Source organism: Microtus oregoni, unplaced genomic scaffold, assembly GCF_018167655.1.
Source record: "Microtus oregoni isolate MIOR12 unplaced genomic scaffold, Mior012 000005F_ref0000423, whole genome shotgun sequence".
Taxonomy (NCBI): Eukaryota; Metazoa; Chordata; class Mammalia; order Rodentia; family Cricetidae; genus Microtus; species Microtus oregoni.
This window is the reverse complement of record NW_024543064.1, coordinates 6,256,975-6,275,632: the sequence shown is the minus strand read 5'-3', so window position 1 is coordinate 6,275,632 and position 18,658 is coordinate 6,256,975. Positions and strand designations below refer to the sequence as shown.

General features: G+C 42.2%; 1 protein-coding gene across 10 annotated transcripts in view; it reads left to right on the top strand.

Annotated features, from left to right (window-relative positions):
* The window catches only part of LOC121447913 (arginine-glutamic acid dipeptide repeats protein), a 372,377-nt gene that overhangs the window by 116,570 nt on the left and 237,149 nt on the right, over positions 1 to 18,658 (top strand). For all 10 annotated transcript variants that reach the window (XM_041651205.1, XM_041651199.1, XM_041651198.1 and 7 more), the window contains exon 2: positions 10,789 to 11,254. In XM_041651205.1, coding sequence (XP_041507139.1) covers positions 10,933 to 11,254 — 322 coding nt within the window. In that variant the 5' untranslated portion in view covers positions 10,789 to 10,932. The remainder of the gene's footprint in view (positions 1 to 10,788; positions 11,255 to 18,658) is intronic.

Sequence of the window (18,658 nt, the reverse complement as noted above, 5' to 3'; positions counted from 1 at the left end):
TGTGGCAATATCTGAAGAGATTTTTCTTTTTAGAGGTCTCATTAGAACTTGGAGTTGTGCTAGCAGAATCCACTTGGTTTGGGACCTGGACTGCTGCTAAGCATCCTGTCATGCATACAGCACAGGCCCCCCCCCCCCCCCCCCCCCCCCCCCCCCCCCCCCGCACAAAGAACTCTCGAGCTCCACTGAGCTCCACTGAAGAGAAGCCTTTGTTTAGAGTGAACTGGGGATTTTTCTTCTTAGGCTGAATAGAATAAACAGCTATGAGCCATGTACAAGGCACAACAGTTCTGCGTGTGATGAGCAAAGGCTTCACATTTGATAGTGTAGGCAAGCAAAAGCTGAGGAGGTAAAGTGGTGTCTGCTGCGTTAAGTACAAGGGCCTGATTTTGAATTAACTGCACTCATGTAAGAAGCCAGATGTGGCAGCACACATCTGTAACGCTAGCTCTGGGAAACAGATGGGTTTTTAAGTTTACTGGCTTGTTGGTCTTGCTGTGTTGATGGAGCAAGAGATTTAGGTAGAGAGCAACTGAAGAAGGTACTTAATGTCAATGTCTGGTCTCTATCCATAAGTGTACTGACATCACATGCTCTCACACATGTGCATGCACATGTACACACAACCCTCAAGGTTCTAAATATTTTCTTGGAAATATCCTGGGGCATCTCATCTGTGGATATTTCTGCTTCAGATTATAATGATAAAATAGTTTTTTTGTTTTAATTTTTTTATGTGTATGAGTATTTTGTCTGCATGTATGTCTGTGCACCATGTTTGTATGCCTTGTACCCAAGGAAGCCTTCATCTGATTCCCTGTAACTGGAGTTACAGACAAGTAGGGGCTGGTGTGTGGAGCTGGAGAGATGGCTCAGTGATTAAGAGGACTGCCTGCTCTTCCAGAGGTCCTGAGTTCAATTCCCAGCAACCACATGGGTGTTGACAGAGGTTTCCACCCTTTCCTATAGCCATTCAATCCCAAAGAAATCACACAGAGGTCTACATTAATTATGCTCTGATTGGCTTAGTAGCTCAGGCTTCTTATTAACTCTTCTAATTTATATTAGCCCATAATACTTGTCTGTGTTAGCCAGTCACATCTTGCTTGCTCTGTGTCTGATTTCGTCTGTGTCTGGGTGACAACTGCAGACTGACTCTCTTCCCAGAATTCTCCTGCTCTCCTTGCCCTGCCTCTACTTCTTGCCCGACTATTGACCAATTAGCGTTTATTTAAAATACAAGTGACAGGGTACAGACCATTGTCCCACAGCACATGGGGACTCATAACCATCTGTAATGAGATATGGTGACCTCTTGAGGAAGAGACCTGATCAGTCCTCATCAACTTAGACAACTTAGACCCAATATGGACAAGTTCAGCAGAACCGCCATATGTGGGTTGCCCATGCATGCTTCAGCATTGCCAATTATATTACAGCCTGCCATGTGGGTGTTAGAAACTAACCCTGGGTCCACTAGAAGAGTACTTTTACCCTGAGAGCCCCTAAAATACAGTTCTTAACGTTTTAACTGAGATGTTAATTGTTTGCTAAGGTTTTGCTGTTTTGAGTACTTTCTTATCCTCTGTGTTGTTTCTGGGTACTTTTTACTATCTCTTTTGGGAGGAAATTCAGTGTTTTATTTGGTGTTCCACTAATTTTAGTTCTCCCAGTTTTTTTTCCCAAAGCTTGTTTAAGGAAGTGCCGCTCAGCATCTAGCCTTCCTTGTATGTGAAAGCAAAAGCATTTGCCTTGGCTTCCTGCTTCTTACTACAAAGGCTGCGTTCTGCGTTTGACCCCCTTGTTTTTTCAGTAAGCTCTGAATTCTGAGAACACATATACAGACTCCAGAGGTATTGATTGTGATCGTAGTTACTGACCACGCAGGTAGTGAACTGTTCTGGGGGCTTGTCCCACTTGGATGGTTAGGCTTGGCCAGGCGGGCCCACTTTACACCATCTGTGTCACATCAGTTTCAGATGAGAAGGCTTTGTCTCTCCCTGACTTACAGATCTGCTGATGCCATGTTTCAGTGTCACCTTGCAGCTTTGTCAGTAACTCCTGACACGTGTTGAGGCAGTCTCCGCAGCAGGTGGCTATGTATGAGAATACCTGATTTCTCACACCGTGAATACAAGTGTCAGAATGGCATTTCCTTTTCTAGAGCGAAGTCATTACATTTTCTCTCCTAGACATGTTGATATGAAAGAGAACAGGTAAAGAAAATTGATTTCCCTTTGAAAGGGAGCCACCAGCAGTAGTAGCTGACCTCTGAAGCTTTCTGTTGCATCCAGGCTGCAACTGCTTTTCTTGGAAGGAAGACCCATGCTGCTCACTGAGGGCTTTTTGTTGTTTTGAGATAGGGTCTCTCTGTGTAGTTCTGGTTGGCCTCCAATTCAGAGGTTTGCTTGCCTGCTGCCTTCCAAGTGCTGGGATTAAAGGCATACACCACCACACCTGGCTCATTTTTTCCTTAAATGAAAATGCTAAAACAGTTTCTAACATTTTTGTTATACTTAATTATGTATAGGTGTGTGTTTGTGTCTGTATGTGAATATGAATGCAGGTACCTATAGAGGCATCAGATCTCCTGGAGCGAGAGTTACATGTGGGTGTTGGGAATCAAACTCTGGCTATGTTATCTCTAAGAACAGTGTGTACTTGAAACTGCTGAGCCATCTCTCTAGGCCGACCCCATATTAGTTTGATGCTTCCAGTGTGCATTCTGCCCTCTTTTAAAACATAAGAACTCCTTCTGCTTCTCCTGCCATGGTTGCCATTAAGGGAAGCTGTTTAATTGGATACCCTTTAAATTATTAAAGTCCTCTCGCCCACAGTGCTGTTCTGGTTGCTTCTTACCATGGTGTTTATGGCTTAGACAGCTTAAGTGCTGCTTCAGTTACTCCCACGGCAATCTTATGATGGCCTCTTTATAGATCCCACTTATGTAAGAGAGTGGGAAGGAAGAAGTAATTATTCATCCCTTGTCTTCATGTGCCAGGAGTGAATCAGGAATTTTAAAATAAGTATTTTAAGGAACGTCCAGCTTGAAAGTGAAGACAAAAGTTAATAAATGTAAAATTCTAGTTGAATAAAGTGTTGTGAAGAAATTAAACCTTAAAAATTCCGGACAGTCCATCATGTTGTGAGGTAGTTCCTATTGAGCTATAAACTAAAGGGAAGGAGAGGGGCAAGGCAACAGAAGGAAGAGCTTCACAGAGGAGGCTAAGTTGGCAGATCTTCAAAGGTGTACAGAGGCAGGGCTGTGTACCCCAAGGACCAAATATGAATGTCAGTGTGCAAAAGAGGTGTAAGATGAAGCCAGGGAAGGACAGAAATCCCATAGAATATGCTGCAGCTATAGTGTGTTTTTTTTTTTAAACTAGGGACACTGAAATATTGAAGGTGGGATTAACATGATGTTGATGTTATTAGCTCTTTAAAAAGGAGACCCTGGCTATAGTGTAGAAAAGAATTATAGCTTGGTGGTGGTGGTGGTGGTGCACACCTTTAATCCCAGCCCTCGGGAGGTAGAGGCAGGTAGATCTCTGAGATTGAGATCAGCCTGGTCTACAGAGAGAGTTCCAGGACTGGCTCCAAAGCTACACACAAAAAAATCTTGTCTGAAAACAACAACAAAACAAAAATAAGCCCCCCTCCCCACAAAAAAGTACAGTGGGATCTGAAGGGCTGGATTTGAAGAAACCCACCAGGAAAGCCATGCTAGTTGCTTAAATGAATCAGATGAGAGAAGTTTATAAGTTACACTGACAGAATTTATTGATGTTAGCATTTGAGAATGAAGGAAAAGCATTAAAGAGATCAGCTTGTATTACTAGTTGGCATGTGCAAAGGTCAGGGGTAGACTGTACTGGAGAGGTCATTTCTTTGGGGCTAGCAGGTTGGCTTAGTTTGGATGTGTTTAGGAAAGACATTGAGAGGAGATGGTCTTCATGCTCAGTGAGCAGTGAAAGGAGCAGCTGGGTACACAGGCAGAAAGACTTTGTGGGTCCCCTGAGTGACCAGGAATCTAAGGGAAAAGAGACTTCTCAGAAAGCACTGGTGATATTCCTGTCAGCTGGTGTTACAGAGCGTTAGTAGACAGAAAGGAGGATTTGAGGAGAGCAATCCTTTAGAGGGATTTGTGTTACAGCATCCATATTGGTAGACTTTGCAGTTACTGGGAGAGTGATACAAGTCAGTCACTAGTAACAACAGAGATTTGTGGAAACCCATTTCATGGGCAGAATGGTTCAGCATGAGAGGCTGGACTTCGAGGTTTTTTTTTGTTTTTTTTTTTTTTTAAGTTTTTCGAGACAGTTTCTCTGTAGCTTTGGAGCCTGTCCTGGCACTAGCTCTTGTAGACCAGGCTGGCCTCGAACTCACAGAGATCTACCTGCCTCTGCCTCCCGAGTGCTGGGATTAAAGGCGTGCACCAACATTGCTTGGCGAGGCTGGACTTCGAAAGAGCCTCGGAGGAATCCTGGATTTGGAGGGCCAAAGACTGTGGGTGAGTAGAAGTTAGACTATGGGCAGGGGAAGACTATTCATAGTCAAGTGGCTTCCAGGGACAGGACAGGGTTTTGAGGCAGCCAGAGCCCACCATAGAGGGTGGAGGTGGGAGCAGGCGGAGAGAGATGAGACTGGAGAAATGGAGGAGCAGTTAGGACTTGCTGGGTTTTGTAATCTTTCAAAGGGAATGGTGCAAATGGGATTGTGCACTTTAGACAGGGTCAGTTGTGGAGTGAGAGAGATAGTTCATCATTTGAGAGCACTCACTGCTGTTAGGACCTGAGCTAACACATGTTGTGCACATATAACCATACAAAGATACATACATATAATTAAAAATACCCAGTCAATTGTATGATGCATGAATTGCATTTCAGTTACATTATTCTATGGTAGACTGTGAAAAACATTGACCAGCTGCATCAGAGAGGCCACTCCAGTCCACCACCAAAAAAAAAAAAAAAAAAAAATCCTGTTTTTGTAGTTTCAGAGAGAATAGTGAGAGCAGGTGATGGAGCAGTAAGCCACAAAACCTGAGAATACCTTTTGTGTGATTGAACATATGAGAAATACAGATTTGTGTGTGTGTGTGTGTGTGTGTGTGTGTGTGCGCGTCCGTGTGTGTGTGTGCGTGGTTGAACGAGAAAGAATTAATTAGATTTCTCTGAGTGCTTTGGAGACTGGCTTGAGCAACTGAGATGATTAAAGCTCAGGGACTGAACTTGGAAGCATCAGGCTTTCTTGCATAAGTAAATACATGATTCAAGAGAAAATATTTTTGTGTTTTACTTCATTATGTGATTAACTTTAATTATTTTGTGCTTTAAGTTTTTCATATTTTATTGAGGTTGATTCCTGCAGCCCCCATTGGTGTATTCCACTCTTTTGCAAAAGCAAACCTTACACTGGAGTTGATATTTTATGTTTTCCTGTTTAAAATACTATAGCTGTTAGTTCAGAACAGAAACCAAGCCTCTTTCTCTGTGAAATACTTTCTGTCAGAATGCATGGCCCTTACCGCACCAGAGATGGTGTGTGTCTGTATGTCTTTGTATCTGCACTCATAGGCTGGAGGAGGGAGGGCATTGCATGCCCCACTCCCCCTTTAAAAATCATCTTTAACCTTAATTCCTTTGAGATGGGATCTCTCAGTGAGCCTGATGTAAGGTTTCTGGCCAGAAAGCCCCGCCAGTCAACTTCCTTGCACATGGAAGTTACAGATGTCTGTAGCCACAATTGGAGGTGTATGTGGTTGGTGAGGCTTTAAACTCAGGTCTTCATGCTTGCTTCATAGGTGCTCTTACCCACATGAGCCTTGGTTTTCTTTTCTTTTCTTTTTTTTCTTTTCTTTTTGATTTTTAAAGACAGGGTTTCTCTGTATCTTTGGAGCCTGTCCTGGAACTAGCTCTTGTAGACCAGGCTGGCCTGGAACTCACAGAGATCCACCTGCCTCTGCCTCCCGAGTGCTGGGATTAAAGGCGTGCGCTGCCACCACCACCTGGCGAGCCTTGGTTTTCTTAAATGACGCCTGGACCCTGATCATAGCTGGAATTCTGGCCCCCTTTGAATTTGTCCTGAGAAGCAGGGTGAGGTGTTGCCCGTGCTTTGTGCTGTGGAGGGTGAAGTAGCAGAGTGGTTTGTGTCATTGGCTTTGATTAGATAAAACGAGACTCAGCCTGCTTACTAAATTTTGTTATTGATCAGAAAACTGCAAAGAAAAGAATTGACTATTTGCTGAATCTTAAGAGCACTGATTTGGGAAGTGTGTTGTGTTGTGTTTTATATGTCCATCACTCAGGCCTGAGAAATAAGTGTTTCTGTGAAGCTGGCATTTCTGTCAAAATGTTTTCATTTACTTCCTCGATGGCCTCCTTTAGTTTCATGCTTTATTAACCAAATTGAAACACAAATTTATTTTTTAAAAGATTTATTAATTTTTTATTTTATGTGTATGGATCTTTTACCTGTATGTATATCTGTATACCATTTATGTATTGCCTGTGGAGGTCAGAAGAGGGAGCTCCAGATCATTGAGAACTAGAATCCTGTATGAGTGTCCTGTCCCCCCACAGTGCTGAGGTTGAACAACAGAACCATGTGTTCTCCCACTGTGCTGGAAGATCTCAGACAACTGTAGCTTCATTTATCAGCTGTTCAAGCCAGATTCCTTAGCATTGCTGTGACTTCATTGTCACCGCTAGTGTATCATCACATCCTGTTTACTTTTGTTTTAAAAACACCTGGAAAGCTGGCCTAGTTGTACACAAGTAAGCAAAATCATAGAAAAGATTTGAAAAGCCCATAGAAGTCAGACATTTTCCATTTTCTACCGCTACCATCTTGGCCATCCTATCTACCATGGCGAGCTGCAGCCAGAAAGCCTCCTCCCTTACCAGGCTTTGTGCAGTCAGCCCTTGTGATTTCTTCAGGTTTTTCTTTTTTGTGAGGAGGGTTTGTTAGTGGTTTTGTTTGTTTGTTTGTTTATTGTTTTGAGCCAGGGTTTCATTGTATAGCTCTGGCGGGCCTGGAACTCACTATGTAGACAGACCAGTCTCAAACTCACAGAGATTTGCCTTACCTCTGTCTCTCGTGTGCATGGATCAAAGGTGTGCACCACCACACCTGACATGATCTTTTCTTTAAAAAAATTTTTTTTAATTGCTTATTCGTTTGCATGTCTTCCCCCTTAGAAGAGGGTGTTAGGTTCTTTACAGCCTGCAGCTGCAGGCAAGTGTGAGACATCTGATATGGATGCTGGGAGCTCGACTCGGGTCCATTGGAAGAGCAGCCATTTTTTGTTTTTGTTTTGTTTTGATACGGGGTTTCTAAGTACCTTTGGCTGTCCTGGAACTCACTCTGTAGACCAGGCTGGCCTTGAACTCATAAAGACTGCCTGCCTCTTCCTCCCTAGTACTGGGATTAATAGTGTGTGCTATTATCACCAGGCCAAACAGCACTGTTAACCACTAATTTAACTCTTCAGTCCTGGCCAGTGTGATCATTGTTTCTTTGCTATTCACACCCCTACTGAAACATCAGCTAGGGTCAGCTAGAGTCAGTTCATGTGTTTAAGTGACAACCAACCGTCTTACAAGGCCTCCGAGTCCTCTAATGTCTATCAGGACCAACCTTCCCTGACCCTTCCTGACCCTGCCTGTCCCAAACTCTCTAAACTTGTTTCCAGTCCCTCTTCTCCTGTTGTTCCTTCTGTCTGCTCCACTTCTTGAATATTGAATGTGCCTGGGTCAGCTGATTATACACACTTCCCCTTCTTCTCAGTCCTAGTGCCTTTGTGGCTTCTTCCCTCATTGTACCATTGCGTTCGTCTCAGGAGGTCATCCTAGATAGTCTTCATTTGCAGCCTTCCTGATTCTCATCACTTTCCCACTTGAAATTGTTGGAATGTGTACTTATTTGTGGTCTCTCCGCTTCTGGAACGTAACTTCTACCCTGGGAGAGATGCAAGTATTTGCTGTTTCCCAGCCTCCCAAATGGTAGAGCACAGGGGACACACTATGAATAGATAACACCTGTGATTCCAAGTTGTGTTCTATATTAGATTTTGTTTTTAATGCGGGTTATGCTGTCACCTGCTTCACTTGAGCAGTTGATTAGCACATACATTGAACATTTATGGCATTCCTGCTGGAGAAAAACACTGCTTTAAACATTCACTTATTTGTTTTGGAGGGAGAGGCAGTGTGGGTGTATTTCTTGAAGCTATGTGAATTAGTGGGTCAGAGACAGGTAGGGAAAATTGGCTCCTGTGAAATTGGAGAGGACTGGCAGTGCAGGTGCTTCAGATTTTGCCTTTGCTCTCTTTGGCAGTGTGCTCTTGCAGAAATGATCTCTGCTTTATCGAGTGTGAGGGGGGTAGAACTACTTGGTCTGATATGGTTTACTGAGCTGATGAAAGAATTTGATGACTTAGGTATTCCTTGTGAGCCTCACATTGCTGTGAAGATCCATGGCTTGCTTGGTGGAGAAACAGAGCCACGGGCTTCTTTATGCATTTTCAGATGCTAATACCACGGCCTACAGGGACTTGGGCATAGTACGTGATTCGTCTATGCAAAACTTATATGAGCACTAGAATACTTTTGTTTTTCTCGAAATAAGCTTAAAATTGAAATTCTCTCTGAACATTTACTGTATGGAAAGAAGTAATCTAGGTTTGTGTTACAACATACTTTTAGCCTCCTGACCTGCGATGGTCAGTGCTATTACTCCTTCCTCACTCACCTCTCAGAGATGGTTACATTTTTATTTTCCTGAATTCCTGAGGATATTTGACATGTTGATGGAGAGGGCTTTTCTGGCCTATCATAATTGATCTATGGGCTTTGGAGAGTTGTGTGTAATTTTTATGATTTTGGCATAACGGAAGAAAATTTTCTCTGCATCTGAAGCATATAATTGCAAACTGTTTTATCTGTTGTTGGCTAAGTAAACAGGACCAGTCTTTTGTTTGTTTGCACATGTGTTTCCTATCTGGTCCTGGTAGCAGATGGTTCTTAGTCCCATCACTTGTCTCCTTTGTTGCAGCTGCTGTGTGGAGGGCAGGGAGCTGAGCTCTCCCCTCAAATTTCAAGCCCCAAACACCTGGCACCTAGACAATATTTAGTAACAATTGTTTCTCAAATGAGATGAGATTTTGGGGAAGACAGATGATTGTGGAAAATAGATTAATGATTATTAGGTTTTCCAAAGCTGACTTGTACAACCTCTTTTCGTTGGTAGAAAACTTTTTAAGATTTGTCTTGAGTTGAAGTTTAAGATTCATTCTTTTCATTGTAGACTCTTACATCTTAGAGTTTTGTGGGGGTAGGGGTTGTGGTTATTTCTGGAGAAGCTCATTAAGGAGACTGTTGATAGTAGGAATTTTTGAAGAGTGTAAAAACCACCTAATAGTCCTTAAAGCTGGAGCTTGGAATTAGCTAGTTTTGTTATGATGGGCGTAATAAAGCTTTTCTTTCTCTATTTTTTAAATCTCCTGAAACATAGCTAGAATGATTGACTGAGAAGATGTGTGAGTTATAACTAAGCTAATTAAGGCTCACGATTTTGCAATTGTCAAGAAGATACTGCTTTATTCCTTTTTTTTTTTTTTGGTTTTTTGAGACAGGGTTTCTCTGTGGTTTTGGAGCCTGTCCTGGAACTAGCTCTTGTAGACCAGGCTGGTCTCGAACTCACGGAGATCCGCCTGCCTCTGCCTCCCAAGTGCTGGGATTAAAGGTGTGCGCCACCATCGCCCAGCACTGCTTTATTCTTGAACGGAGCTTTGGAATCTGGAGATGGAGACAGTCCTTAGAAGGCGGCGCACTGAGTGGCTCCTGCAACAGTTCCCATACCTGTGCAAATTGTTGTCTTACACAGAAATAATTTGCACCACAGGTTCTTTCCTTTTAAATTTTGGGTTGAAGTTAATTTTTTACAGTTCTTCCCATTATATGTTGCCAACTGAGTTATACTATACTTTTTCCTTAAAAAAGATAAAAACAATGAGTGTACAATAAGTTTAGTTTATGCCCACCATTGAGCTGGCACGACTTGTGTGTGTGTGTGCGCGCGCACGCGTGCGTGCATGTGTGTGAAATTGTATTTCTGTGGTTTTGCTTTTCCATGATGGCATGTAAGATGTTTTTATATTGGAAGTATGAATAGTGTTTTCTTTGGGGAAAAAAACGATTTAATGGCAGCTCACAACTGCCTATAACTCCAGTTCCTGGGGACTCAATACCCTCTTCTTATCACTGTGGATTCCTTCATGTGTGATGCACTTAAACTCATGCAGGCACAGATAAACATATAATAGTAGATAAATAAATGAAAAAAAGACTTGTTTTTATTTTAGGTCTAGCAGCATTTTCTTAATCTTTGTTTATACACCACATTCATTCAGTGCTTTTGGAGACCAGAAGGGAGCATTGGATGCCCTGGAAATGAACTGGAACCAAGTTCTGGTCCTCTGGCCGAGCAGCAAGTGCTCCTAACTGCTGAGCTTTCTCTCCAGCTCCGTTTTTTTTTTTTGGGCAGGGTATTTTTGTGTGTCCTATCCTAGAACTCACTCTATAGACCAGGCTGGCCTGGAACTCACAGAGATTCACCTGCCTCTGCCTCCTGAGTGCCGGGATTACAGGTGTGCCCCACCACTACCTTGCCCATCTCCAGTTTTTAAATAAAGCAGCATGTTATTTTAGGAAGGAAATAAGAGGAAGCATTTAAGCTTCAAAGAAAAACCAATTTGACACCCTCTCTTTCTTTTCTCTCTCCTAGCATTTTTGAACCGTTGGGGTTGTTGGAGTGGTTGGATTTTCCCTGGAATTGAGTGAGAAATTCAGAAGACTGAAGCCCAGGCTTACTGTCTACCTTTCACGGAGGCCTAGCCGTGAGAGGACAGAAGAAGGCACGTGGCGAATCATGACAGCTGACAAAGACAAAGACAAAGACAAAGAGAAGGATCGGGACCGGGATCGGGACCGAGAGAGAGAGAAAAGAGACAAAGCAAGAGAGAGTGAGAATGCCAGGCCTCGAAGGAGCTGTACTTTGGAAGGAGGAGCCAAAAACTATGCTGAGAGCGATCATAGCGAGGATGAAGACAATGACAACAGCGCCACCACGGAGGAGTCCACGAAGAAGAACAAGAAGAAACCACCCAAGAAAAAGTCCCGGTATGAAAGGACAGACACTGGGGAGATAACATCTTACATCACCGAGGATGACGTCGTCTACAGACCAGGAGGTAAGAGAGCATTGTCGTCTGCACAGGGCTGGGGAAAGTAATGGTCTCGGCTTCCTTTATTGTCTAGGAAGACTTGGAGTCTGTTTGTCAGCTTTGTGCTTGTGTCTTCCTGGCCCTGTCTGGTTGTGCATTTTTGATGACCTTGCTTCCTTGTGATGTTTGCTGGCTCACTCAGTTTTTTGCTTTGTTTTTTATTCATCTTCAGCTATAAATTAGGCTTGCAGAAGGAATACATGCATAGCAGAGACAGGTAAACCTTATGATTCTGGGGAATAGGACATCTCTGTTGAAGTAGAATTGACCAGCAACTGGAGAGGTTTTTGGATTTTTGAGTTTTGAGACACGGTCTTACTACTTAGCCTGGCTGTCCTGTGACTCAGCTATGCTTTGAAACGCATAGCAAGGGAGTAATGGTCTCTGCCTACCAAGTTCTGGGACTAAAGGCATGCTCTACCACCGCCGGGCTAGAAAAAGATTCTTTTAAGTGGCTTTCAGAGCAAGATTTCTCACTCCCAGGTAAACCTTTACCAAAGCAGTGAGTGACTTAACCAGTCAGTGACAGCAATGAATTGCATGTGTTCGGTATCCCTTGCAGTGGATATTGTCTGGTCGTCAGTGCACTGAAGGGTCTGAGGGAACCAGACCCAGTGTGGAGATGAGAGGCTTTGAAGAAATGCAGAATCCACAGGTACCAGCACTCATTGGGTGAATCACTGTGAATTTGACTGGTCTTTTGAGAAACCTGCCAACCAACTAGAGAGGCACACCCCTCCCCTTACAGAAGCGAATAAAACTATCACTGATCATTTTATTTGAATTATTTGCACTGTTAATCCATGACAAAAATTTCATGGGAGGTATAATCAGTACACTGGAGTCTTACCCTGTTTGAAGTTTTTCCAACACTATGACTAAAGGATACACTGTCATTAACCTAGCACAGTCATTTCACTGAGAAGAACTGAGTTTCTGAATTCATTTGTATAAAGTTCCACATTTTGGGGAGCCATATAGGAGTTGGTTTGGGATTTTCAGAAAATAATTAGTATTAGACAAACTTATGTTTACACCTGTACTCTATACTTTCCTTGGTTGACAGTTGAGTAGAGGGGTGTACAATATGAAATTGTCCATGACGGGGCACTTAGAGGACTTGAAATTCTGCCAGAGCATTCTTCCCATGCAGATTCCAGTGCTGTGCATGCTTCTCTTTGATTCAGTACTGGACTACAGTGATGTCTCATTGCCCAGTCTTCCCGACCATTACCATTTTGTTTTAGATATAGGGTCTGGTAAGCATAGGCTGACCTGGAAAGTTCTCTGTCGCCAGCCCAGTAGTCTTAAACCTGTGATCTCTTGTCTTCTCCTGGAAGTGGGGACTACAGATGTGCCTCCTGGTGCCGGGCTGCCTATGCCATTGTAAATTATGGGAAAGCATTAACATGTGTTGATTATAGCTCACATAGAAGGTGTATTGTTCTCCATCTCTGGAAACAGCAGTGTAGTGTGGTGATGGGAATGCAGTGTTGGAGTCATTGCCAGCTGCATTGTGCAGTGCCAGATGCCAGCCCTGCTCTGCTGCATCACATATAATATGGAATCTCCCTTTTGTGTCACTAGGGACATTCCAGTATGTTAGGAGTCAGGTGCTAATGGGGAATGCTGCTCAGACTGTCATCTCTTGAGAGGTGGGTAATTTGTTAACTCTGAGAAGTCCTATAGCCAACAAAACCTCTGACATTGAACAGCTCCTCTGTCTCTGCTGTTGATGGACTATGATAATCTGTGCTGCCACCTCCCTGAGGATGCTAACGTTGAGGAAATGTGTTTGCCAAATGGTGGCCACCTTTACAGCTTGATGGAAAGTTCTCCTTGATACTCTCAAAGAAATGTGGGAGGAGATTGTTTAGGCTCCTTTACAAAACGGCTGGCTCTTCTAAAGTACTTTGGCAGCTCTTGTTTATACCCCTCCCACAAGTGCCTACATCTGTGGATGCACAGGTCACCTGTCCTTCTCTTTTTTTGCACAGTGCTGAAGATTCGGCACAAGGTCTCACGCATACTAAGCAAGCGTTCTACTACTGATCTGTGTCCCCAGACCCTCCAGTCTCTTGTATAAAAATCTGTAGTGTCACGTGTGACCTGTGCATACCATCTCATACTCTGCAGTCATTGGTAGGTCACTCCAGATTCTTAGTGTGATAGAAATGCTGTCCTGTCTTTGTGCTGTTAGTGTATAATGACTGACACAGTTCTTTTTCTCTAGTGGTTTTCTTTGTTCTTTATTTTTATTTTTCAAGACAGCTTCTCTGTGTAGCCCTGGGTGTCCTGGAACTTGATCTATAGACCAGGCTGGCCTCGAACTCAGAGATTCACCTGCCTCTGCCCTCCCGGGTGCTGGGATTAAAGTGTGTGCTGGACCACCATACCCTGTTTTTAATTATTTCTGATTTGTGGTTGGAGTCACAGATGCAGAATTAGTTAAGGCACAGAGCTGACTAGTGTACTTGAATGATTTGGAGATGCTGTGATTTGTGCTCTACTGGGCACCCTTTGGTAAAGTGCCTGCCTTTGATCTGCTGAGTGCTTCCTGTTGAGTGGTCTAGAGGCTAATATTTAAAGCTAAATGACTTGGTTGCCTTTCCCAAATAACTTCTGAATTGGAGGTTTGTTAAATATTGACCATTCTTCAAATTCGTTTTAAAAATTGAAAAGTCAAAAGTAGTTTTCTATGACTAGATTCCAAGATGGACATTCATATCTCCCCCCCCCCCCCCCCGCCCACACACACACCTGGCTCCTGCCAGGTGTCTCTTTTCATTTCTTCCTGGTGTCTTGATGTTTCTGTGTCTGTTCTGTGTTGTCTCCTTTTTAAAACTGTAGTTTCAAATCCGGGTCCCTATTGAGTCCCTCAGCAAGACTTGAACTTGTGACTATCCTGCCTCAATCTCTTGAGCAACTGGGTCATGGGGTGTGTGCTATACATGTCTATCCTTTTCTCCTTTCTTATTTTTGAATACAGTCTTATGTGGTCCAGCCTGACTTTGAATCATTTCTATGTGGCTGAGAATGATTCTTGATCCTCTTGTCTTCACTTCCCGAGCATTGGAAATATAGGCATAGTGTCTGGCTCCTTAGTTGACTCTCAGACATTTAGGACCTTTAGAGAATGTTACAAGAGAGGTCTTCCAGGGATTGGTAGTTTTGGACAGATCTTTTAATTGATTGTAATAATGGAAAAATCTGAATTTAGGTATATATCAAGTGGTATAAGGAAAGAGCCCTATAGCCAGGTGGTGGTGGCACACGCCTTTAATCCTAGCACTTGGGAAACATAGGCTGGTGAATCTCTGTGAGTTCCAGTTTAGCCAGGGCTACATAGTGAGACCCTGTCTCAAGACAACCAACCGGCAAAAGAGTGAGTTCTGCAGTGGTCCTTTGAGGAGAGGCTGCTGTGCCCCTGGTCCCAAGAGCCAGTTTTCTACTCAGGGTGTCACTTAGAACTTGTCAGGATCTGAGTCTGTGTCTTGCTCTCTATAGAGCTTATTTTGCCTTTGCTCTGTCTTAAGGAGCACAGTGAACTCTGGTTAATACCACTGCCCATGTCACTTTTGTTCATGGGACACTACAGGCTTACCCTAGTCCTTAGTCTTTCGTTAGCTCAGTGGCATTGACTTTGCATTTCCAGGCTTGTCACATTTCCTTAATAGATATTTGGTGTGTGTATTCCTTCTAAAACTTACTCAGTAATAATTTTGTTTTACTTGTATTTTAGAATTGAGATGTGAAGCATTTCTCTAATTATTCTTTTATGAATAAAAACTCAGGAGTAAGATATGGGGTAAGAACCTGAATGATTGGAGAAGTGGCGAAGAAGCAGTGACTACCTCTCTTCCCTTCCTCTAGCCAAAAGAAGCTGAGCATCTTTCTAAGCTCTTCCCTACTACTTCCCATGTCTTTCTATGTATCCGGGGTCCGGAGTCCTCCAAAGCTGACTAATTCTGATCAGCTAGCAGCTAGCTCTGCTCTGATTGAAGGGAACATTATTGGCAGTCTCGGGAGTGTCAGTGCAATCAACATATCCCACAACAGAGACAAGTAATTTCTGTGCATACAAATGGAATTAAACTGGAAATAATCCAAATGAGGCAAAGGAATTCTGGGTGTCCATTTGAATAAAAGGGGAGTATAAATAGTCTTTAAAAAAAACAGGGTGGTGGCGCACCTCTTTAATTCCAGCACTTGGAAGGCAGAGGCCAGCAGATCTCTGTGTTCAAAGTCAGCTTGGTCTACTGAGCAAGTTCCAGGAGAGTCAGGGATACTCAGAGAAGCCTTGTCTCCAAAAACAAAACAAACACCAGAAACAAACCAAACAGTAAAAAAAAAAAACCCACAAAACTTTAGGAAGTTGAATGAATACAAAAGTATAATAGTGTATGATTCCTTTTGATGCAGCATTTCAGAAGAGGTCCAATAATCAGGAGCAAGGTGGGTTATAGGCATGGTACAGGAATTAGCATGAGAGGAGCCCCCAGGCTTCTGACCTTGCTTTGTTTTGTTGGTGGTGCTTTCATGAATTTGTCCACTCTTTGAAATTTTATCACACTTGTCCTTTTATATGTTTAGTACCAGTGATGACCTTATGCTGCTTTCCACCACCCCACCCCCCACCTGCTGCTGGGATTGCAAGTAACACCTCACTCTACTGTAGATTTTACCTTACTCCTCCTTGGGAGAGACCATGAGGAGACAATGGTAGTTAAGCAAAGCACTGAATGATTTAAACAACAGGGATGCCTTGGCCTCTCAAGATTGGTGAGCTTGACAGGGCCATGTTCTCATGAAGGAACTATTCTAAGCCTCTATTCTGACTTCTGTGTTATGACTGCATAAATCTTGTTTTCACTTGCCATTCTAGCCTGCATGTTTTGGTGTCGTTCCAAACTCCTCTCTTTTGTAAGGACGCCATGTGTATTGGACATGACCCATTCCACCATCCTAACTCATTGCACACGCAATTCCCTGGTTTTAAACCCACCTTCTGTGGTACTGGAGGTCAGGAAGAGCTTTGTAGTTAGGGAAACCTGTGTTTAGTGATCCAGGTCAGGTGACTGCTTCATCTTGTAGCTGTGTCTTTATATTTATTGGGAAATATCCATTTGTTTATTTTGTTTTTTTTAATTTATTATTATTGTTAGTATTGGAGGAGGCTCATGTGTCACATTGTATGTCCATGGTCCCAGGGATCTAAACCTCAAGTTTTCAGACTTAAACAGCAAGTGATTTTAAAACCTGCTTATCTGTTTTACTGGCCCTACTTTTGGTTTTGGAGACAGGGTTTCTCTGTGTAGCTGTGGTGCCTGTCCTGGAACTGACTCTTGTAGACCAGGCTGACCTTGAACTCACAGTGATCCACCAGAGTGTTGGGATTAAAGTTGTGTGCCACCATTGCCTGGATTATTTCCTATTCTTAATCACATTATAATGTATGTTGAGTTGTAGACCACTTTAATTAACTTTTATTTCTTCTATTTCTACTGAAATTTCACATTATTTCGTTTAGTGTGTATTGGGAAGTTTTTTAAATCCTGCTTATGTAAAAGAATATTCATCAGATAAAAATGATGACTTTTATCTATGACGGTAAATGAAATAAGAAAAACTGCCATTTAAAGTTACTAGAATTAGAAGGAGAAATGCTGGGAAATTTGAAACTAGCTGTCCTTTTGATTTCATAAAGGAAAGATCATTGAGTCAGGTGACTGCTTCTTCTCAGTTGCTCAGTTCTTTAAAAGTACTGGTCTGTAAATGAAGAATCTCGGGGTCCCATACTGAGGGACTGAATCAGTGTCAGTTTATTTGATGAAATTTTTAGGTGATTTAAATTTGTATTAAGTTTTGAGCCAAAAAGGATCAACATATGTATTTCAGTGTGTTTGTTATTTGCATGTAGCTGAATAGGATTTCAGCTGAGCCCAAGCAGAACAAAATGGACCCTGTCCCCATATGGCCTAGGCTCACTGGGCTCCCTTCAAGCTTATGATCGCTGGACTCCACCTGCAGCATGCTGGAATTTCCACTGTTTAAGAGGGAAAGCTACAGAGATGGATTTTTTTTTTTTTAAAGAGGGCAGAAAGGTATCATTTCCTGTCTTGAAACTTGGTTTTGTTTTTTTTAAAGGTTTATGTTTACTTTTAATTTTCTGGGTATGAGTGTTTTGCCTGCATGTATGTACTTGTACTAGGTGAGTGTAGTCAGATCACCTGGAACTGGGGCTTACAGATAGCTGTGAGCTGTCAAGTGAGTGCTGGGAGCAAACCTGGGTCCTCTGCAAGAGCAGCTCGCCATTGCTCCAATGTCCTTGCTGGCCATTCGAAGTGAACTATAATACAAAAAGAGTTTTAAAAAAAAGCAGCAGATGGGCCCTACAGGTACTGTGCCTGGTTTGTAACAGACAGCACCCAATTGTAGTAGAATGAGATTGAATTTACCTAGAGTCTAATTGGACTGAGATCTCTTGTTATGTCTAATCTTCTGCCCCTTTGCTTAGTGAACAACTGTTTGAACCCCTAAGCTCTAGAGGTTCAGCTTTTGCTGGCTCAATTAATTGTTAAATGCTCCCTTTATTGTAATCATACATTTATGCCCTGCTTTGTGGTAGCTGAGGAAATTGCTGGAATACTTGTTTAATGTCTCATACACTCTCAGTTTTGTAAGAAAAAAAAATCTTTTTCATAGGAAACAGTTTTTATATGAAGTGGCCTGATGGCATTTGAGTTGGAATGTAATTTAAATTGAAATGCTGGGATTTGGCTCTGCTCTTGAGAGAGATTGGCTGGAGTTTGGTGTTGACCCATGTGTTTGTCTTCTCTCTAGATACTGTCTTCCCCTTATTCTGACAGCTCTACTAGCTGAGAACATTAGACTTTACAAAATTAAAAATGCTATCTGGAATAGGGTTATGTTTGTTGAGTTTCTTAAAATGTACATGGACAAGGACTGTTTATTAATTTTTTGAGGATTTAAATATTCCATAACAAATGCTTTTGTGAATAAATTTTGCCTTGGAGATAGCTAATATCCTAAGTGCTGGAAACATTTTTTTAAAAGGCTGTTTCTACTTCTTTTCTACATTTTAATATAAATTTTCTAGTGGATTTTTAAGAAATTAATTTTTTTAGTAGACAGTTTTACTATCAGAAAACCATTGAAATTAAGTTAGTTACTTGGCTCTTCTGAGTGAAAGTTTTAAATACATGAAAATTATTAGCCATCTGAAGTCACTTCACTAAGTATATCATTTCATGTATATTAAAAACCTACTCTTTATATATATCTTTATCATTTCATAATTGAAAGTATTCTCAATCTAATTAGCATAATATAGGTTATATATGATAGATC